The sequence below is a fragment of the Leptonychotes weddellii genome, chromosome 4 (genome assembly GCF_054177405.1).
Source record: "Leptonychotes weddellii isolate Sample4059 chromosome 4, ASM5417740v2, whole genome shotgun sequence".
Taxonomy (NCBI): Eukaryota; Metazoa; Chordata; class Mammalia; order Carnivora; family Phocidae; genus Leptonychotes; species Leptonychotes weddellii.
The window spans coordinates 44478133-44501925 of record NC_138372.1 but is presented as its reverse complement, the minus strand read 5'-3'; the positions used below and the strand labels follow the sequence as shown (position 1 = coordinate 44501925).

General features: G+C 40.4%; 1 protein-coding gene across 2 annotated transcripts in view; it reads left to right on the top strand.

The window, feature by feature from the left end:
- Positions 1–597: 597 nt before the first annotated feature.
- CYP2J2 (cytochrome P450 family 2 subfamily J member 2) overlaps positions 598–23793 on the top strand; it is a 39105-nt gene continuing 15909 nt past the window's right edge. For both annotated transcript variants that reach the window (XM_081818505.1, XM_081818504.1), the window contains exons 1-7: positions 598–871; positions 11472–11634; positions 14479–14628; positions 15028–15188; positions 17657–17833; positions 19862–20003; positions 22429–22616. In XM_081818505.1, the coding sequence (XP_081674631.1) occupies positions 662–871; positions 11472–11634; positions 14479–14628; positions 15028–15188; positions 17657–17833; positions 19862–20003; positions 22429–22616 (1191 nt within the window). In that variant the 5' untranslated portion in view covers positions 598–661. The remainder of the gene's footprint in view (positions 872–11471; positions 11635–14478; positions 14629–15027; positions 15189–17656; positions 17834–19861; positions 20004–22428; positions 22617–23793) is intronic.

Sequence of the window (23793 nt, the reverse complement as noted above, 5' to 3'; positions counted from 1 at the left end):
ATTCACCACCTACTTGCCACTTAACCTCTAGGTCTCAGTTTCCTCAACTGCGAGATGGAGCTAAGAAGAGCATTTCCTGCATAATTTTGCCAGAATGAAATGATTCACGTACAGAGGCGAGTTTAGGTAAGGGCCCGAGAAATACCAAGCGCTGCTGTTAGCATCACTGTTTACCTGGCAAGATTCCAACTGTTGGATGAGAGGGTGATTGAAAAACACAGAGCTCCAATGCTCGTGGTGCTCTCGGAGATGCACCGAAACCATACACCCAAGAGCCCCAGTGGTCTGAGAGACAAGCTCTCTAAACAGAAAAGAACAACACTCCTAGCCTGGCCTTTTCCAAGACCGGTACGGGTCCTCCCAAGAATTCAGTTCCAGGCTTCTGGAGGGCAGCCTGGCTGGCGTGGGGTCTGGGGTCCAGCGAAGGAAGGAGGGAAAAGGGAGGCTCACTCGGCACTGCAGGAGGCGGGCGGGGCGAACAGCTGGGACAGAGTTCCCACCCGGGGTGCAGTGGGGAGGGCGGCAGGGGCGGGGCGGAGTGGGGGCGGCAGGGGCGGGGCGAGTTGGGCGGGGCAGGCGGGCGGTCCTGCGAGCTTAGCGGCAGGGACAGGCAGGGACGTCGCCCGCTCAGAGCTCAGCCGAGGAAGAGGACCGAAGAGCCATGCTTGCGGCGGTGGGCTCCCTGGCGGCCGCCGTCTGGGCAGTGCTCCATCTCCGCGCCCTCCTGCTGGGTGCCGTCGCCTTTCTGTTCTTTGCTGATTTCCTCAAAAGACGGCGCCCAAAGAACTACCCGCCAGGTCCCCTACCCCTGCCCTTCGTGGGCAACTTCTTCCATCTGGACTTTGAGCAGTCGCACCTGACGATTCAGCGGGTAGGAGCGGGAGAAGGTGCAGGGCTGTGCCCTGACCCTGACCTGCAGGACAGGGGCCATCCCGGGGATCGAGGGCGGGAGGCTGGGGGGCTGTGCAGCTAACGCAGGTTACTTGGTAAATCCTGCGTTGAGCCTCGGTTTCCTCACTGTCAACTGGCATGATTACACCTGCCCTTTCTAGAAGTGAAATATTATTCACTGTTTACTATTTAAGGGTATCAGACATGTTACATTCTTTAACCCATTTAATTGTGTATCTTGTTAAATGTTATTAGAACATCCTATTGATAATATGATCACTTTGTCCTCTTTAATATTTTTGTCGGGGGGGCGGTGGTTTTGTTGGGAAGCTGTACTTACCTTCTCGGCTATATTTCCTGAGTATAAAATGGTAAGAGTACTACCTAAATCCTCGCCACTTGTCAGTAGCTGAGCCCCTCCCTTTCAGTCTCCTCTCCCTGCTATCTGTTCTCACTAAAGTAATTTGTTCTAAAATGTCCCTCTTCTTAAATTTTCTTAGTGCTTCCCCATTGCCTTCCAGAGTTAGGGATCCACTTGGAACTCTTCTTAACTCAGCCTCTTTCCACCTTTTTATAATCATGTCCCACCAGGGTTTCCCAACTCTGGCCCCTCTGATTTTCTTAAAATTCCCTCCAACATCCAACCCTCTCTTAAAAATCCTCAGCTGGTTTCCTGTCACTCAGCTAGGTACCTCTGCTACCTATCACTACCTAGCTGAGTGACAACACTGTGGTAGGTGTCTGTGAAGGTTAAATAAAACCATCAATGGTCAAACATGGCTTTTAGTAGGTGCATAACAAATACTAGTTCCCCTTTTCTTAGACGTACCTAGAGCACTTTAAACACATACTTCTATACTCAAGTACAGATGGAGAAGGTTTTATCACTTTTTTGGAGAAACCCCCAGTTGGTAACACTAAATGACAGGATTAGTCACAGAATTTTAAAGCTAGGCTCCTAAACCTATACCCTTGTTTAAGAAATATGTTGTTTAGGGGCTCCTGGCTGGCTCCGTCGGGGGAGTGTGCGACTCTTGATGTTGGGGTTGTGAGTTTGAGCCCCAGGTTGGGTGTAGAGATTACTTAAAAACAAAATCTTTTAAAAAAAGAAATAAATATGTTGTTTAATTTCCAAGTATTTGGAAATTTTCCTGCTTTCCTTCTATTAATGATTTCCAGTTTGATGTCGCTGTGGTGAAAGGACATATTCTGTATAATTTCAGGTCTTTGAAATTTGCTAAGGTTTGTTTTATGACCCAGGATACAGTTCCATGCATGCTTGAAAAAATGTATGTGTTCTGCTATTGCTGGGCGGAGTGTTCTATATATATCAATTAGATCTCGTTGGATGATCCTGCTGTTTAGTTCTTCTATACCTCGACCTCTTATCTATTGATTCGGTCAATCACTAGGAGAGGCATGTTGAAGTCTCCAACTATAATTGCAGCTTTGTCTATTTCTCAATTCAGTTCTGGTAGTTTTTCCTTTATGTATTTGCCATCTCTGTTATTTGGAAGATACACATTAAAATTATATCATCTTGGTGAATTGACTCTTTTGTTATTATGTAATGTCTCTCCTGATCCCTGGTGATTTTCGTTGCCTGAACTTTAGCTGATGTGATACAGCCATACCAGCTCTTTTTTTGATGATTATCTGCATGGTATATACTTCATCCTTTCACTTTTAACCTATTTGTATCGTTATATTTGAAACAAGATTCTTGCAGACAGCATATAGGTGGATCATTTTTTTTTTAATTCTGCCAATCTCTGTCTTTTATTTTTTTAAAGATTTTATTTATTTGAAAGAGAGAGAGAGAGAGAGAGAGAACAAGCAAGGGGAGCAGTAGGTGGAGGAAGAGGCACGCTCCCCACTGAGCAAGTCTCAATGCGGGACTCGATCCCAGGACCCCAGGATCATGACCCGAGCTGAAGGCAGATGCTTAACTGACTGAGCCACCCTTTTAATTGGTGGATTTAGATCATTATATTTAATGTAATTATCGATAAGTTAATACTTAAGTCTGCCATTTTATTATTTATTTTCTATTTTTCTCCTCTGTTTTTTATTCCCCTATTTCTCCTTTTCTGTCTTCCTGTGGGTCACTTGAACATTTTTTTAAGAATTCCATTTTAATTTATTTATAGTGTTTTTTAGCATATCTCTGCATTGTGTTTAAGTGTCTGCCTAAGGATTACAAGAGGCACACATAGCTTAATGCAATCTACTAGTATCACCATTTTACCACGTCCAAGTACAATATAGATGCTTTACAACCATTAGGTACTTTTATCCTCTCCTCCCTGCTTTACAATTAATTATCTTAAATATTATGTCTACATATATTGAGAACCACATCAGACAATATTATAAACTTGCTTTTAACTGTTAAACACTTTTTTTTAATTCAAGAGAATAGTCTATTATATTTATCCACTTACCCTTTATGTTGCTCTTCCTTCATTCCCAAAGTTCCAAATTTTCTACCATTATCACTTCCTTTCTACCTGAGGAACTTTCTTTAGCCCTTCTTTTAGAGCTGGTCTGCTGGCAAAAACTTTTCTTAACTTTCCTTTACCTAAGAATGTCTTTATTTTGCCTTCATTTCTGAAGTATATTTTCACTTAATGTAGAATTCTAGATTGACAGTTTCTTTCATTCAACATTTTAAAATGTTGTACCACTTCTTTCTGGCCTCTGTAGTTTCAAATGAGAGATTTGCCGTGATTTGAATTGTTGTTCCCCATAAGTAATAAGTTGTTTTTCTCTGCCTGATGTCAAGACTTTTTTGCCTTTTTTTTTTTTTTTAAGATTTTATTTAGTTATTTGAGAGAGAGAGAGAATCTGAAGCAGATCCGTGCTGAGTGCAGAGTCTGACCTGGGGCTTGATATCACGACCAAGAAATCATGACCTGGGCTGAAACCAAGAGTCGGACACTTAACTGACTGAGCCACCCAGGTGCCCCAGGTTTTTTTGCTTTTAGTTTTCAAAGATTTGGTTATGGTATGTCTTGGTGTTGATTTCTTTGAGCTTATTGGGTTATTAGATCTGTAGTTTGATCTCTTACCAAATTTGAGAAGTTTTCAGCCATTATTTCTTCAAATATTTTTTCAATTCCACATCCTTTTTCCTCTCTTTCTGGGACTCTTGGATGGCGATGGTTCAAATGTTAGATCTTTTGTTATTCTAATATAGATCCCTGAGGCTCAGTTTTGTTCTTTTCAATCTATTTTCTCTGTGTTGTTCAGATTGGATACAGTCTATGGATCTGTCTTCAGTTTCATTGGTTCCTTTGTCATTCCTATTCTGCTGTTGAGTTGCTCCATTAAGTTTTTTCTTTGGGTTATTGTATTTTTTAAGTTTTAATTTTTCCCTTTGGTTCTTATATATATTTTTATTCCTTTGGTAAGATTTTCTATTTTTTTTAATTTTTTAAAGATTTATTTTATTTATTTGAGAGTGGGGAGAAGCAGAGGGAGAGGAGAGGGGAGAGAGAGAGAGAGAATCCCAAGCAGACTCTGCAGTGAGCGTGGAACTTACTGCAGGGCTCAATCTCGTGACTCTGAGATCATGACCTGAGCAGAAATCAAGAGTCAGAGGCTTAACCAACTGAGCCACCAAGGTGCCCCCAACTATTTTCAAATGTTTTTGAGAATATTTGTAATTGTTTATTGAAACATATTATACCTGATTTAAAATCTTATTCCTATAATCCCAACATCTGTGTCATCTCAGTATTGGTATCAACTCATTCAAACAGATTTTCTTGGCTCCTGGTAAGGTGAGTAATTCCGGAATATATCCTGGACATTATGTGTTTTATATGACTTGGGACATGTAAATTCTTCCATTTTGGCAGAGAGTCAACCTGTTTATGGTCAGAAGCTTACTTTTGTGGATAGTGGTTCAAATGTCAGTTTAAGTTATAAAGCCTCTGTAGCACTTCTAGTCTTCCCCACTTATGTGTTATCCACCCACAGAGGACTCCATCCTACATTCTCGTCAGTGAAGGCTGGGGAGAATGAGAATGGGGACAAAAGACAACTCCCCCCCGCCCTGGGTACGATAGCCTCTTCCTTACTGCAGGGAGGATGGAAGTCAGAGATCTATCCATATCTGCTCCATGGGAAAAAAGCATCTCCTTATTTCTGTAGAAGGGTAGAAATTAGAATTCCCCCTCTTAACCCCTCCAGTTTGGGAGTGATAGTTACAGTTCAGCTCACAGACTGGGCAGGCAAGGGGCATCACCTTGTTGCTACAAAGGTAGGGTAAAGACAAGTTCCCACCCATGTTTTCCACTGATGCAGCCCCCATTAGGGTGGGGGAGAATCACATCTTTTTTCATGGTGTTGCCTCCAGAACAGGGAAGTAGAAAGGTTAAAAAGTTTCTGTCCTATTAGGCCAGGCTTTTTCTGGCACTTTGGCTGGAGAAAACAGGACTTTCTTGGAGTTATTTTTGCCTGTGCTAATTAGGGTCATGATTAGTAGAAGAAGTAAAATGGAAATGCTTTTACTCAATTTTGTCTGGAATCAGAAATTTGATCTGTGCCTGTTTTACCATTAAGATAGAGCTAATTAGAAAGGGTAAATGATTTGCCTGTCATAAAACTGGCTAGTAATGAAACTGAGGCTAGGATCTTATCTGTGGCCTGATGTTTTCTCAAGTCAGACTGTCAAATTTTACTCCATATAGGTTTGCATTTTTTAAGTTTTTGGTTGTAAAACAAATGGAGTCAAATGGTTCATTCAGTTATAATGAAATTTACATTCTAGCAATTTGGAAACATTAAGTACCAACTATTTGCTAGGTCTTATATCAGGGTTTATATGTTCATTTTCATTTAATCTTCACAAAGGACACAGAAGTTAGGTATTATCTGGTGGTGGTTCCATTTGGCCATTGAGGAAACTGGCTGAAAACAATAAAGTCATTTGCTTGAGTTATTCAGCATAGATAATGGCAAAAGAAGGACTGGAATCCAGGACGATTTGACTCTTAGACCTATTCTCTATTTATGCCACTTGACTTTTTATGATAGAGGATAATTGATTTATTCATGAATTCATTTATTTAACACACATTTATGAAGTGTTTACCATAGGACAGCCACAACGCAAAAACAGTGTATGATGAAATGTGTGGTGTAGACTCAGGGTAACCAAATGAGGTATCAGGAGATAGGATCATGGAGAATGGGAAGCCCTAGAGATAACTTCTTGTAGAATATTGGAATAAATTGGACTGAGCTTTAAATGAATGTTAGGCAAGTGGCTAAGTGGAGTTAAGGGGACAGGATATTTTAAATGTGCGGAAGTGGCATGAGCCAAAACACGGCAGCAGCACAGTGAAGAAACTAGCCTGTTTAAATGGCATGAAGGGAACTTTTCTTCTGTTATTTCCCCTATTTTCTAAACTTTCTCTATCATAGCTATATGACCTATTAGAGGAGTATTCATCTAAGTAAGAGAAAACTTTATTGGACCAAAGTGGGAAAATGGTAGATAAGGTAGATAAATGTATTAGTTAGGATACACATTAAGAGCTTATAACAGAGACCCCAAAATGCAATGGTGTAAAAAAATATTAAAATTTACCTTTCTCCCACAAATGAGTTCAGATGTAGGCAGGAAGTCCAGGAGCGAGAAGCTGCTTTATACCTCGAGGTCATCCAAAAACTCCAGTTCCTTCTATGTTGTAGCTCTGGTCCTGCAACACCTTTGTGTGTGAGTTCTGCTCCACAGAAAGAGGAATAGGGAAGGTGGTGAGCAAGCAGCTTTCATTTAAGGCTGAGACCCAGAAGGTGCACACATCACCACTACTCCTGTACCATTGGTTACACCTGGAGAAGCTGGGAATGAGGTTTTTGATTGGGAAGTCATGTGGCTCGTTAATATTTAGGGAGTGCCGTCACTCAGAAGAAGAGAGTATCTTCATCCTTTCATTTAAGGATGAAACCTAAAGAGTTAGAAAGAGCCCAAACTTTATGTGCCCAAGCTATGTGCGAAATCTCCGTGCCTCCTTTTCTGAAAACTGAAAATGCTTTCAGGATTGTTAAAAGGATCAAATAACCCCATGAATATCAATTTGTTGCCAGGGTGCCTAGCACATAGTTGATGCTTATTTCTATATACCACTCTTCCCTTTTCTTTAAAAGTTGATAGCAAGAAATTCAAGGAAAGTCACTATTGTTGCATATAAGGCATCTCCTGTCTGGCCTCCTTGCTGGATGGGCTCCATTATCCCACTCTCTGGCCTCTTCCCCTTCATTCCTTTGTCAATATCTTACCAGAGTCCCTTTGCTAAAATATGCTCCCAAATATATCAATAACAATAAATAACTTTATTATTAATATTAGTATTGGGGCTAATCCTGCCATAACCTCCATTTTATAGGTTTGGAAACTGAGACACAGGGAAGGCAAATGCCCCCAAATCACACAGAAAGTCACAGGTGAATTCAGATTTGTAGGACTTCACAATCCAAGCTCTTAAATACTCACTTACATTATGTCTCCTAGTCAAACATCTCCAGACTTCTAATTACAAACAAAACAGGATTCAAACTATTTCACCTGGCATGAAGACTCTCCTCAATCTAGCTCAGATTACCTTGCCAGCCTTGTCTCCTATCTCCTTACTCAAATGAGGAGATACTTTTCCCAGGAACCTGTCCTAGCGCCTGGGCCCCCTATGTGCTTCTTAACTTGCCCTCATGGAATGATTTATTGTACAGAATAGTAAAAATAAGAACTGATTATTTTTCCATATACTCCATTAGACTGTGAGCTTTTTTTTTTTTAAAGATTTTATTTATTTATTGGGATCACTATCCTTCTGTTTGAAGTACATCATTTAGGATTTCCTTTAGAGAGGGTCTATGGGTGAAAGAGAGAGAGACAGCAAGAGAGGGAACACAAGCAGGGTAAGTGGGAGAGGGAGAAGCAGGACTCCCACCAAGAAGGGAGTCCAATGCGGGGCTCAATCCCAGGACCCCAGGATCATGACCTGAGCCAAAGGCAGACACCTAACGACTGAGCCACCCAGGCACCCCTAGACTGTGAGCTTCTTTAAGAGCAGATCCATGCCATACACTAGATTTTCAAAGGATTCTGTGACTCAGAAAAGAGTAAGAACAATTGTTAATGATGCTTTATTCCTTATTTCCTTAGGTCTGTTTTCTTTCCCTTCCCTTCCCTTCCCCCTTCCCTTCCCTTCTTTCTTCTTTCTTTCTTTCTTTTTCTTTCTTTCTTTGCTTTCTTTCTTTCTTTCCTTTCTTTCTTTCTTTCTTTCTTTCTTTCTTTCTTTCTTTCTTTCTTTCTTTCTTTCTTTCTTTCTTTTTCTTTCTTCATCAGATAGAAATACTTTTGAACTATAAAAGCAATACAGGGGCACCTGGGTGGCTCAGCCAGTTAAGCGTCTGCCTTTGACTCAGGTCATGATCCTGGGATCAAGCCCCACATCAGGCTCCTTGCTCAGCAGGGAGCCTGCTTCTCCCTCTGCCTGCCGCTCCCCCTGGTTCTGCTCTCTCTCTCTCTCTCTCTGACAAATAAATAAAATCTTTAAAAAAGAAAAAAAAGGAATAAACGAAATAAAAGCAATACAAACACATTAAGAAAACATTTAAGAATACAACTAGTGAGTGAGAGGGAGAAAATCTTGCCCCTCCTTGTGCCAACCCAGCCCCCCAAACATGCTGAGCAATTCCTCTATAGGATTTGGTATATATCTCTCCAGACTCCTGTGTAATAAAATAAAAATATTCCCATTCATAACTTTTTATTAGAGCTTCTACCTATCAGTGAGTAAAAAGTTGAACTTCCCAATTAAAAAATAGTTAGAAGACATAAACAGACAATTTTTAAAATATAATATATATTATACATATATATTAGGGAAAAGATGTTAAACCCTAGTAACATATAGAAACAGCATGCATTTTTTTGTCTATTAGAATGATATGTGCACATATGCGCACACACACACACACTGCTCAGGGCCGGTCAGAGTTCAGAGGAGCAGACCTTCTCCCCTGCTGCCCGGGAAATGAGAATTGCTACACTTTTCCTCTTTTCCTTTTCCTCTCTTTGTGTCTTTGTTCTGTGGGTTTTTGAGTTTAAGAATTTAGAAGTGAAATCTCTCCCAGTTGTCTGTCTCTTGGGTATCATGGTTCAAGCTCTTGTCTCACTAACCCTTCTAATTTTTCTTTTTTCTCAACATTAATTTTGTTCCACCTTATTATGTAAGTACTTAATCCCACATTTGGAATTTTGACCATTTGTCTTAAATTTCTGTCTCCTATTACTTTTGTTCGCCTTTTATAGTTCGTGTGAATTCTTTTCTCTTTATTTTTCTATTTTCTTTTCTGATATTAAGCCTATTTTAGCCTCCTGAATCATCGTATTTTTAACCTCTTTTGTTCTCTTGCTCTCTCATTTTTGTAGTGACTTGGGTTATTGTTGTACGTTGGACAGTATGCTCTATTTTATGACATCTTCAGATGCCTGGTGTGTCACACATTTACATCCTGTAAAGTGTTGGGCAAGATGATGGGCACAGTGCATGTGAGAGCTGTTAGACCCCACCATAGTCATTAAGGGGGCTCTGGGAGGTCATTTGATCTATCTATGTTTACAATTGACTATGCTGTGAAAGTTTCTGGTCCAGTTCTTTTGGACTAGAAATATACATGGGCAGAGAGCTGGTAGAGCTGAAATTCTGAAAGAGTTCATTTCAGTAAATACTAGTGGAGTGCTATGTCCCTGCCAAGTACAAGATTCTAGGTTGTATATGCACATTGTCATATATCCTGAGATTCTAGGTTGTATATGCACATCGTCAGTTAGGAGTCATTTAGCTTAACCTGAGATTTTTAACCATTCCAAAAAAATCCTTCCTGAATATTCAAAATTAGTCAAGAAATCCTTTTTATAAAGCCCTAAGAAATTCATTCAGGCAGTCAGCAAGATGAAACAAACAAACAAAAAGCTTTTGCTTGATTTTCATGGACCCATTCCTGCCATTTCTAAGCAAATCTTGGCTCCACCCTTTCCAGCAAGATAGGACATACTGTGTTAGAGATGAACAAAGATTGATGGAAGACTCTGGGATAAAAGGACAAGGGAAGCACTGAGTTCAGGCTTGGTTTTTAATGTGGGAGCAGGGTGGTGGAATGAGACTGGTGTAATCCATTGCATTTGCTCTGATGAGGGTCAAGGCCCTGAGAATAGCAAAGGGGAGCATGAGTGCGTAGGGATTGGGAAGGAGGGACCACAGACATGCGGAGGAAATGGAACGCTTCTGCTTGGTACCACTGCCTGCAACTAGCCACAGCCTGGGTAGACGAGAGGCAAGGGTAGGATCTACTCAGAGTCATCTCTTGAATGAACAAGTCAGGAAATACCTTGATTAGTAGCCATTCACTCATCCAACCCACTTGCACATACCTGCATATTTGTGCATACTTGTGACACACTACACAATTTTCCATTCTCTCCCTCCCACTCCCTCCCTCCCTCCCTCCCTTTCTTTCCCTCCCACTAAACTCTAAGGGCCTGGTGCCTTCTCAGGCTCATGTCTTTGTCCACAAATCACACACAATGCCTGACAAATTCCCTCCACCACTCAATAACTTTGTCACCTTGGTGACATTACTTGGGCTACGACTCATTTTCCTTTTCTGAAAGACAAGGAAAATCATTAATACCACAGGGCGGTTGTGAGATTAAATGAAATAAACAGTGAAATGTGCTTCACATGACACCCAGTGTCCATGTGCCTTCCTCCAGTACATCATCTATGTGCTCTCATCCTCTCTGTTGCCATGAGCCCAATCATTCCTCAGGGACTCAAGCAGTTGTGTGCCAGGTACCAGAAAACCAAGTGCCTTTCACACTGTTGCTTTTATTCTTCCTCACCAAACCCTTTGAGGGAGGAATAATTCTTTCCTTTCTGTAGTTGGGGCTCAAAAAAAAAAAAGTGAAGCAACTTTCCCAAGAGCCCACAGCTAGTGAACCATAGAGCTAAAGTGCCCACATAGCTCCAGAACTAGAGTGCTTTTCTGCATAACTGGCCCCAACTATAACAAGAATTTTCAGTCAGCTAGCACGTGTTGAGGAAGGGGACATTCTCTTCTACTTCAACAGTCATGATTTGCTAAAAAGTCCATGCTTGCAACCCCAGACTTACACTAAGTATATCAGCCTTCTTTGGCTAGTCACATATTCTGAATTCTCTCCCCTCACTAGACTCTAAGATGCTTCAGGGTTGGAGACCTTGTTTGTTTTATTATAGTTACATCTTCCTACCTCGTTCTTGGGAACGTGGTAGATGCTCACTCAATTTGTGTAGGTTGAATATATGAATGAATATTTATAAGGAACATCCACATCCTGTAGTGAATTCAATCCGAGTCTAGTTGAGAGAAGGGGAAAAGGAAACGGGAGAAAAGCTCCCATCATGCCAAGGTGCACACAGACTCTCCTCCGTACAAGATCTTCCCCAGCTACACATATACCCTCCATTCCCAGACACACAGACATGTGCATATTCAACTGTGCCTATTTAACTATTTTTCAGCTTGTGAAGAAATATGGAAACATTTTGAGCATGCAGCTAGGTGACTTGCCTGTAGTTGTTATAACTGGATTGCCCTTGATCAAAGAAGTCCTTATCGACCAGAACCAAGTCTTTGTGAACCGCCCTATGACTCCTATCCGAGAACGTATCTTCAAGAACAATGGTAAGTTTCTTAACCAATGTAAGATGGCTATGTTTGATATTTTATGGTCTGTTAAAGGTGCCTCTGTGACTATAATTCTCCAACACTCTCAGGGAGCAGGCCCATTATAAAATTCTTGAAATTAAAGAAAGCTGGATGCTGGATGCCCACATTTCCCTATTGAAGGCACCCCCTTAGAGAACTTGGCAGGTCCTGTCAGGGATTTGGAAGAAGCTGTGTCTCCTGCATGAACTCACTCTGGACACACTGATAAACAAGTAACTGCATTACTCAGTGATAGCAGAGGAAGAGGCAATGCATTCTTGCTCCCTCTTTCTGCTTCGTGCTTCAATCTCTTCCCTTAGGCAAATCAATGTAGATCTGCTTCCTTCTGCTGCTTATGTAAGTCCCTCTTCTTGCCTCAAGTTCCTTATGCTTTCTTGGTAGGGCTGTTCCCACAGAGTATCTCAAGCCTTCCATTCTGTGTTAGAACAGTTTGGCAAGAATACTTAAAATTATCATTAAATAAATGCAAACACTACTCTATGTTGGCTAACTGAACATAATAATAAAAATAAATAAATAAATAATAAATAAATAAAATCTCTGTAAACACCACCCAAAAATTTTAAAAAATGTTTTTTCAGTTTCTTTATTGGTTATATAGATATATTCAAGTTTTTTCTGTTATTTCTTAAATTAGTTTTAGTAATTATTTCTTAGAAAATTCATTTTACAAATAAATAAATAAACAAATAAATAAATGTAAACATTTAAAAATCTAAATGGATAGCTCAAATCTAGTACTCTACCCAAGTACTGTTTTTTCAGGTGCTTCCCAATACCTTTTTGAAATAGCTTACCTTCCAACTCTACATCCACTTACTCCATTTACTATGTGAAGCCCAGTGCTAGGCAACCAACCAACCGTGAGTAATGCAGATAAAATCCATGTCCTTAGGTAACTTATATTCTATTCAGAAAAACAGTATCAATTAGCTCTAATAACTTAAAGCATTAGTCTTATGAAGATATGTGCAGGATGCATTTATTAGGGGGAATCTAATCTAATCCTGGGATTCAAAGAAAGCTAATGTAAATAAATGACAATCAATTTAACAAAGTGAAGAGGCAATCGGGCAGATGGAATAGAATAGGAAAAGTCCCTGAGGTGGGACGAAGGACAACGAACTTGAGGAAGTAAAAGGTGGCCAGTGTGGCAAGTACAGGGATTAAATGGAGATAATTAAAGGAAGATAAAGCTGCTGAGCTTGGCCAAGAATTGTTCATGCAAGTTCTTGTTAAGGGTGTTGGGTTTTATGTTAATAACAATGGAAACTCTTAAATGATTTTAAGTAGAGAAAGGAATCACCATATTTACATTGTACATTTTAAAAACTTATGTAGGTTGCAGTGTAGAAGACTGTATACAGGGAACAAGAGACTATGGTAGCATTTTAGGTTAGAGAAGGTTGTAGCTTAGACTAGGGAGATGGCAAGAAATGACAATAGAGTAGACTAGACCAGGTTAGTAGCAGTGAAGGTACATGAATTTAAGGTATCCAGGGGGGTAAATCCAATAAGATATGATGACCCAAATAGAGGGAGAAGGAAAGCAGAATAAGGTATTGAGGTAGACACCCAAGTGGGTAGATGATGGAAAGGAGGAATATTTGGAGGAGGACAGGTATGTAGTTTGGTTTGGGTGTGGAGTTGTACGGAGAACATCATGAATCCAATCATGGATATGCTGAGTTTGAAAGGCTTTTAAGTGGGCAAAGTCAGGCAAACAGTTGTGTGTATGTGTCTGGAGCTCAGGGACAGAAATAAATTGTCACTATCAATAGATGTCATTATCAATAGATCTCCAAAACTTTTGGAGTTGAGATTTCCCAGGAATGGGGTTTCAGGGAAGAAGAGAAGAGGCTTTATACCTTATCTTGAAGAACTCCATCATTTTAAAATTTGATAGAAGAAGATGAGCCAGCAAAAGATATGAGAAGGAGGAAAATCTGGAGGGTGTGCTGTCCTGAGCACCTCTGGAAGGGAGGGCTTCAGGAGAGAAGTGCCTCGTGCTGCTAAAAGATCAAGAAAGATAAGGTTGAAAAGTTTCCCTGGATTTGACAAAGATGGCCATCTCGTGGAGATGGTGGAGGCCAAAGCCAGGCACTAAAAGGAGTTAGAGAGTACTCTGGAGATGAAGAAAAGAAAGGAGGGTGGCCTTATCTGTGTTGTAAAACAAATGATGAATTGTTGAACATAACAAGTTGGTTTTTTTTTTTTTCTTTGCCTTTCCATGTGCTATTCTTTCTGCATGGAATAGTCACTCTTCCTTGCTTTCTTGAGTCATTCCTTCATCTTTCAAGGTCCAGTTTAGATAAGACTCTCCTAGAAAGCTTTGCCTCCTTTTGAGTTGTATTTTATCTTATCCATGAGTGCATTCTTAGTGTGTAGCATAAAACAAGTATTTCAGTATACTTATGTGACTAGTAATCAAAGCAAGGGCTTTGGAATCCAGCAAACCTGAATTTGAATGCCTCTTCAGCTGCTCACTGTGACCCTGAAAAGTTTCTTTTGTGCCTCAGTTTTCTCGTCAGCAAAATGGGAGAGGGGAGTAAGGATTATACCTATCTCATAGAGTTTCTGTAAGTGCTAATTTACATAATGCAGTAAAAACACTCAAGTCCCTGCACTACAAGCAATAATGCTGGCCACTATATCCACTACCTTGGGATTATTTCCCTGAATAGTTTTCAAGTGACTTAATGCCCTTCTTCTTCCCACCAATACATATTTCCATACCATTTGCCAGATATTTACATAATAGAATAAGAATATCATAATGTTGGCTTTTTTTTTTTCCAGGATTGATCATGTCCAGTGGCCAAACATGGAAGGAGCAAAGAAGGTTCACCCTGGCGACCCTAAGGAACTTTGGTCTAGGAAGGAAGAGCTTAGAGGAACGCATTCAGGAAGAAGCCCATCACCTCATCCAGGCGATAGAAGAAGAGAATGGTGAGTTGTTTCCTAGGACAGGTACAGGAGATTGTGACTCATTCATTCACTGAACAGATACTTATTAAGTGCCTAAGGACATATCCTGTGCCCAGCACCATGCCAGCCACTAAGAATATTACAGTGAACAACTAACCATGACCCCGCCTTCATGGAGCTCTAGGATTAAGCACAAGAAAACTGGTATTAAACACATTACTGATTTTAAACCCTGGTCATCAGTTTGACTTCCCAGGTATTGACCGAGTACTTGCTACATGTTAGACCCTGTGTAGGGGGCTGTGGCCAGAGCTTCACAGGCAGTATATACTCAGTATGGTAAATGTCATGGAGAGCAGACTCTTAGTAGAAAATAGAAACAAACTAATCTAAAGGTTCCATCTCTTGTTTCACCTCCAGGACAGCCTTTCAACCCTCACTTCAAGATGAACAGTGCAGTTTCCAATATTATTTGCTCTATCACCTTTGGGAAGCGCTTTGAGTACGAGGATGAACAGTTTCAGGAATTGCTGAGGTTGCTGGATGACGTCACGTGTCTGGAGGCATCAATGAGATGCCAGGTAAGGGGTTTTCTTTCTACATCTTGGGTAAGAATATTGGAGCTGATGTCAGACACAGATGAGTTCTTACTAAAATACCACCTTTTTGTTTAAGCTGAAGTATCACCTTTTACAATTGACTTCCACTCAAACTTATTTAAAATCCGTCTGTTGACTTTAGTGTTTTTTGATAATATTATCGGATATTTACTGCATACAAAGAACATTTCTAACATGCATGTGAAGTGTAAAACTTTACATGCCATACACCTATACATCCATGTTGTTTTATTTAAAAACACGATATTGCCATTGCCTTTGAGTCCTGCCCTTCTATGTCCTTCCCTAATCCAGCCACTCTGCTGCCCCAGAAGTACTCTTCTGTGATTGGCTTCTCCCTCAGCAGATTGTTTGCAGATTTATCTGTGTCAGTTGCTCTTTTCTTTTTTAAATTCTGAATAGTATTTCATTGTATGAATATGGCACTGTTTGTTGCTCTATTCTCTATTGATGAACGTTTGGGTTGTTTCCAGTTTGGGATGTTATGATTAGCTGCCATGAACATTCTTGGACAATTGTTCATCTGTGGACATGCCCACTCATTTCTCTTGAATTTATACCTGGACATAAAAGATGCCTAAAGGTTTCGAAAGCAGTTACACTACTTACATGCCCATCCACACTTGACATTATCAATCTTCCCATTCCATAGGGTATAGACCTTTGGGGTTCAAACTTCACCCCTTCCTTTGGTGGACGCTGCTCTCCATTTTGTCCCGCTGGGCCTGTGAGTCTGTCAGAAACTCTGCTCATCTTCTTGGTCTCTCAACCACTTTCCTGGATTTGGAAGACACTTCTATGGGAAAAGTGGCCCTATTAACGCCACCTCTCTAGTATCTAGAAGTGGATTTATTTTTATTTATTCCTGACAAGCATCTTTGCCTGGAGCTTTATGGACCCATCGCATCAAAACCAATAAAGCAGTTAGCATGAGTCCTGGCACATTCAAAGGGTGTAATGAATGTGAGCTATTATTATTATTATCATTGTCAGAGGTACTTTTGAATTCCTTGTTCTCATCTCTAATAACAGTAATTACCAATTCAATAATTCCATGTTCTTCAGCCCTATTAAGACAGGAAGTCATAAGAGTTCAGTGGGTACCCAGCTGATTTTCCCCAGGGAAAAGTAATTCCTGAGAAGGTAAGAAGGGGCAGTAAGGTAAGGTTATTAAGCATTTCTTGGAGTCCCAAGCATCTCGATGGACAAATATACATTCTTTATCTCAGTTAATTTTTACCAAAATCCCCTTTAAAGATGAAATGAAGCATCATGGTGTGTACAAGCAGATATAGGAGTGTGTAAGCTAATCCAGATAGTGGCCCACTGGCTCTGTGCTAGGTGCTGTATGGACCTCATGTCATTCAGTCACCGGAATAATCCCAGAGCCCCACTGGCAGCTAGTTAAACTAAGGAGCAACAAATTGTATCATCATCATCATCATCATCATCATCATCATCATCATCACCAAACTATTATAGCTAGAAAACAGCAGAGCTAATAGACCTGTATCTGTCTCATTTTAAGTCTAGGTGACTTTCCATTATGTCCTGCTTCTTTCTACCAGATATTATTAGAGAAAATATTTTTAAAAATACTTTATTTCAGTAAAATACGTCTTACCTACATGAAGATTGCATCATAGCGGGGCAAATACATATACATAAGACATGTATATATATCTTACACACACACATGTATTAGTGGTAATTACCATGAAGGAAAATGAAACAGGATAAGGGAATGGAGAGAGGGTGGCAGGGGTCCTTATAGGATCATCAGGTTAAGACCATCCCAAGGCGGTGACATTTGAGCAGCACTTTAATGAAATGAGGGGTTGAAGTTATGCAGATTTCAGAGGAAGAGCGTTCTAGGTAGAACTGTGGTGCTGCACTAGAGTAAGAGTAAGAGAGAGTACGATGGCGGGGAGTAATAGCAAAGGAGGTGACAGGTGTGGGGCAGGGGGCTGGTGCATGCAGAGCTTGTATGTCAGGAGAATGATGCAGAGCTTTGTCTGAGAGTCATAGAAAGTCATTGGAGGATTGAGAGCCAAGGAGTGAAATGATCTGATTAAACTATTAAATGATGCCCCTGGCAGCTCTGTGGAAAACAGACTGTGAGTGGGTTAAAAATGGAATCAGTGAAGCTGATGGAGGCTATCACAGCATCCAGGTAAGAAATGCTGCTGGTTTGTACTAGGGAACAACATGGCTGGGGGGGGGGTGAGATGCGGTGTGAAACTGGATACACTTTGGATGGAGTGCTGAAATGCTTTGCTAGCAGGAGAGAAGAGGGTGAGAGAGAAGAGTCAAGGCTACCCAAGGTTTAAGAGCAAGTAAATGAAAGATAGAAAGAGAATATCGATTATTTTGTCTTGAAAAATGGGCATCCAGTTGTCTCTATGAGTGTTTTGTTTTTCCTCAATTAGCTCTACAACATCTGTCCATGGATTATGAAATTTCTTCCTGGACCTCATCAAACACTCTTTAGCAACTGGGAGAAACTGAAATTGTTCATTGCTCATATGACTGAAAACCACAGGAGAGACTGGAATCCTGCTGAACCAAGAGATTTTATTGACGCTTACCTTAAGGAAATGGAAAAGGTAAGGGAACCAAAGTTGTTTCTTTGTTCTTTTTTTTTTTAATCATGACCTGAGCCGAAGGCAGACACTTAACGACTGAGCCACCCAGGCGCCCCTGTTCCTTTGTTCTTAAAGAGCAAATGGGGGTATATTAGTGTCCCATTGCTGCCATAACAAATTACCACAAACCTGGGGATTCCAAACAACACAGACTTATTCTCTTACAGTCCTGGAGGTCAGAAATCCGAAATCAGTTTCACTGGGCTAAAATCAGGGTGTTGGCAGGGCTGGTTCCTTCTGGAGACTCTAAGAAAGAATCTGTTTCCTTGATTTTTCCTTCTAGAGGCTGCCTTGGCTTATGGCCCCTTTTTCCATCTTCAAAGCCAGTATGTAGCATTTTCTCTGCTTTCATCTTTCCATCTTCTCTTTATGACTCCCTTGCCTCCATCTTATAAAGACTCTTGTAATGACTTTGAGTTATCCAGAATAATCTTCCCACATCAAGATTCTTAACTTAATCATATCTACAAAGTCCCTTTTGCCATATAAGGTAATATCCACAGATTTCAGAGATTAAGATATGGACATCTTGGTGGGTCATTATTTCGTTTATCACAGGGGAGTCAAAATAGAGGCAGCATTTCATAGAGTATAGGAGCAGCATTAACTCAGGATTGACAAGGTAAGTAGAAATAAAGATAGGTGTTGATGGGCACTGGGTGTTATATGCAATGGATAAATAACTGAACTCTACATCTGAAACTAATGATACACTAGATGTTGACTAATTGAATTTAAATAAAAAATAAGTTAAAAAAAAAAAAGACAGGGGTTGAATGGTATTTGGCTTGAGGCCTTGAGGATGCCCAAATACTGCCTGTTCATCTTCTGTTCTCTGCCCTTTACCCGTATCTGAAGGAGCTATATACAAAAGGAAAACTAACAAATGAGCTTCAAAGGACTCTTTCATTTTTAGTTGGACCTGTGCCCAGTTGCCTGCCCCTTCCCTCAACCCCCAGCACAGAACACAAGAAAAGGCTGATTTGGATGCCAGAGTTCAGGCTTAGGGCCCGAGTGGAACTTTTGCTTTCCTCCCTGATCTTCCTACCATCCACTTTCCAACATTATGGGAAAGGTGCAGGGAAAGGCCAAATTGGTTGTATAGCCTTTAGCACAGTACCCCTGTGGTCAATATACATCCATGCATCAGTGTCAGTGTCATAATCTTTCATCAGATTAGTTGAGCCTCCTCTTGGAATTGACAGAATGGTGGATTTCTATCCATCCCTTCTTTTATTTCACTGTATTGGATAACATTAGTAGAAGCATCGATCTCTCCACAGAGGAGGAGACTTCACTAGCTAAATGTTGTGCAGGTATGGGGCCACACATTGAGAGGATTGTTGACAAACTGAAGCTTCCAGGGGAAGGTGATAAAGATGATGCAGTGCTGTGAGGAATGGTTGATGGAATCAGAGTGGTTTCACCTAGAAAGGAAGAGATTAACGGGGAGATATGAGAATTGGTTTACATAAGAGGAATTCAGTTTATTCTTCCTGGTATCAATACAAGCATGTGTTGAGTATTTGTAACGTGCTCTTTACATCTCATGTAACTCATAATGCCATCTTAAAGGGCATGTGTATTTCATTTCTATTTTCTGAAACAGGAAACTGAGGTGCAGAGAGATTAAGTGACTTGCCCTAGGTCATGCAGATAGTGAACGATGTAGCTAATACTGGAGTCCAGGCCTGTCTTTCTACTAAACTGTTTCTCTTTCCACTGTACTAATAGATCTCCCAAATTTAGGCATAAACTAAAGAATTGTCTTGATTTTCATCCACCAAAGCTAACAAAAGCTTCCACTACTTGGGGCAGGAGGATGCTAGTGATGTCGCTGTAATAAGCCTCTATCTCTTGAGATGGTCAAAGGGAAAGATATTTTTCCTGGGGATCTTTTGTTCCAAGGTCTCGCCCCAGGATGAAGCCCCGGTGTATTGTAGCAACCAAGAACCAACTGAATAAACCAGTAAACATTGTGCTTTCTAGAATAGGGGCAATGCTACTTCAAGTTTCCATGAAGAAAACCTCATCTATAGCACCCTGGACCTCTTCTTTGCTGGAACCGAGACAACTTCAACAACACTGCGCTGGGGTCTGCTTTACTTGGCCCTCAACCCAGAAATCCAAGGTGAGCATGTCAGTGAGTGTGCCTGGGCCAGGACAGAATGCTGCCTCCTGGAGCATACTTCCCCCAAATTGGGGCTAGAAGATAGCATGGTAGAATGAAAAGATAGGACAGTCATGAGGTGATGTGGACTTAAGAACGGGTACCTTCTTTGGTTTTTCTGTTAGGATTCTGATGGGTTCACATCATACCAATATAACAGAGTCCCTGCCCTCAGGACACTCAGAGTCTAGAGGGGAAACAATGAAGTCAATTGACATTGTGGTGAGTTCCAGGAAAAGACTTATATTCTTACATGAAATCTAGTTACAGCCTTCCATCCTTTTAAGTAATGTCTTTCATTGCCCTGTGGGGAATGTTCAAACTCCTTAGTCTGGCATATCATGCTCTCTGATGTGCCTCCTTCTGTCTGTCCAGCCTCAGCTCCACCCACCCTGCATAGTGGCCTCACTAAATTACATGTTGTTTCCTTTGCACTGTCCTTATTTATGCCTCTGCCATCAGGCCTGCTCTTCCCTCTACCAATTGCGTAGTTCCCCAATTTATCTACATGGTCAGTCATCAGGTGCGCTTGAAGAATCTGCTCAAATACAACCTCCTCTAAGATGTTCCCCCATGCTTGTAGGAAACTCCTTCCTCTAAAGTTGACTTTATTATTATTAGGATTATTTTCCTCCTCTAGAGATGACCTAACATACCTCCACTACTGTGCTGATTGCACATTATTCATATGTCTTCCCCAAAGACTGTTGTCCATTCAAAGACAGTGACTGTTATAATCTTTTTTTTTTTTCCTCTAGGACCCAGAACAGTTTGAGCATATGAGAGATGGGATATTAGGATACAGTTTTTCAAACTGTGGGTAACAGTTTATTAATGGGACATAAAATCAATTTAGTAGATCAAGACCAACATTTCTTCCTAAAATAAAAATAGAATAGAAAAGATCAGAGTACTTTCCATGTACTAAGTTTGTTCATGAAACTTTATTTCTTTCCATAATTATAAATAGAAGTATGTTTTATATGTGTGTATACCTATGTTTATGTGTCTTGAATCATGATGTAAAATGCTTTTGGAACTATGAATTACATTTTCTAAAAAGTTGAAAAGCTACCTCATTTTAGAATATAGATTTGGCTTCTGTAATAGGGTCTCTAAAATAACAATAGCTTAAAATTACAGATGTTTATACCCATCTTCATAGCAACTTTATTCACAGAAACTAAGGTGGAAGCAACCCAAGTGTCCATCAATGGAAGAATGGATAAACAAAATATGGAATACAGTGGAATATTATTCATCCTTAAACAGGAAGTAAATTCTGACGCATGCTCTAACACGGATGAACCTTGAGGACATCATGCCAAGTTAAATAATACAGTCACAAAAAGACATATACTGTATAATTCCATTTATATGAGATTTCTAGAGTAGACAAATTCATAGAAACAGAAAGTAGAATGTTGGTTTCCAAGGGCTTGGGGTAGGAGAAAATGAGAAGTTATGGTTTAACGGATGTACAGTTTCAGTTTTTCAAGATAAAAAGTTCTGGAGATTGGTTGCACAATGTGAACGTATATGTAACATCATTAAACTATATGCTTAAATATGGTTAACACGGTAAATTTTTTGTCATGTATGTTTTACCACAACTTTAAAAATGTTTTAAATGGCCAGTAAAAAAGAAATTCTCCTTCTCTATTTCTCTCTGAAGTTAAGAAACCTAAGCTGGACTCTGCAGAGCCCTTTGGGTTCTAAGCTCCTTCCAATATGTTGCTCTTTTGTATCTAGAATGGTGCCCTTGTTTGCAAGGTCAAAGATGACTCACCTCAAGGGCTGCCTTTCCACGAGTAGGAAGGGAAGAAGAAGGAAACACACACCCTTCCTTTAAGGACATGTTTTAAGTATTAAACATACGTTCTACAGATATTCTATTGACCAGAACTTAGTCACATGGTCATACTTAGTCACAAGGGAATCTGGGAAATGTAGTCTATAGCTGGGCAACCGGGTGTACAGCTAACATCTCTATTATTGTAGAAAAAAAGAGGAAAAGAGGTATATTGGGGCACAATTAGAAATTTCTTTGATTTGTTGGGTGCTCACCTAAATCGGTTCATGTAAATCTCAAGACGTAAGAGGAATGTAGATTATCCTCACTAATAAGAGAAAACTGAGGCTCAAAGAGTTTAAGTAACTTGCAAGAGTAATGTTTCAGAGCAAGAGTTCGCAACCAGATATGTCTAAAACCCAGGCCCACTTTTCACTCTGAAATACCTCCTGAGAAACCAACGTCTACAGTGCCTGCTATAGTTTTAGCCTTTTTTTTTTTTTTGCCACTTTGATCCTGATTATTCCATTCTTCAGCTTAATCAGGCTTAAGGAAGGTTGTGGAATAATAGAATAATAGAACCTTCTTTTCCAGAAAAAGTCCACGCTGAGATCGACAGGGTGATTGGCTGGTCACAGCTGCCAAGTATAGCCACTCGAGAGTCCATGCCCTATACCAATGCCGTCATTCATGAGGTGCAGAGAATGGGAAACATCATCCCCCTGAATGTGCCCAGGGAAGTGACAGGTGATACCACGCTTGCTGGATACTACCTGCCCAAGGTAACCAGGGACTCCCAGCCTCAGATCTTCAAGCCCATCTTTTTAGATGGTAGAAACTCTGAACTGAAAGGATGACCCATAACTCTTGTCCTGGGGAATCACTTAAATGGGACGAGAGATATATTACACCTGAGATAATACCAGCTTTTTTCCCTATGTGTGGTCTTTGGAACATTAATTCAACTAGACATTAATAGGTATTATGGAGGGGAAGGAGGATTCCTTGGTCAGATATGTTTAGGCAAAGACTGGCTTTTCTTTGCTGGTGGGATGTCTCAGTCTGTTCTTTTTTTTTTTTTTTTTTTTACCATGTGATGTACATTATGGATCTTTGTGGGGATACAGCAAGCAGCTGTTCTCAGTCAGACTTTGCCACAGGGCCCTTTACTTTGCCAGGGTGGGGCTTCTCACAGCACTAGGGACCTGTCAGACCTGGAAAATTCTGCTTCATAATCATGGGGTTATAGAATATTAAAATATGAAGGAACATTTGAGCCTACCTAGGCCAATATCACATTAAGGCTGGTGTTTCTAGCATGCTATTCCCCACAAGTATTTTTCCAGCTTTTACCTACAACCCTGTAGTGGGACTATCTCACAAGGGAAACCAATTCAGGTGTGTGCAATATTAATTATTTGAAAATGAGAGAAGGGAACCAATGCTTATTAAGCAAGGAATACGTGCCATGGACTCCATAGGTTCTTTCAAAAGGTCTGAATCAGTCCTGAGACTAAATGTTATTTCCATTTCATAAATTTGGAAGTCGAGGCTCAGGAGTGATTAAGCTTGCATAAGATAGCTCAGTTACAAAGTGACAAGAGTTGAGTTCCAGAAGCAGATCTGTTTTGTTTCCCAGGCTCATCTTTTCTGTACTACACCATGTTCTCTCCACAGGAGTTGCTTTATTTGCACGTTAAAAGAGTCTCTCTGCAATTGTTTTCAGTTGGTCTCTGTTAAATTCCTGTCCTCACAAAGGAAATTCTTTTTTTAAAAAATTATTTATTTAAATTCAATTAAGTTAAAATATACTGTATTATTAGTTCCAGGGGTAGAATTTAGTGATTCATCAGTTGCATATAACACCCAATGCTCATTACACATCAAGTGCCCTCCTTAATGTCCATCACCCAGTTACCCCATCCCCCCACCCACCACCCCTCCAGCAGCCCTCAGTTT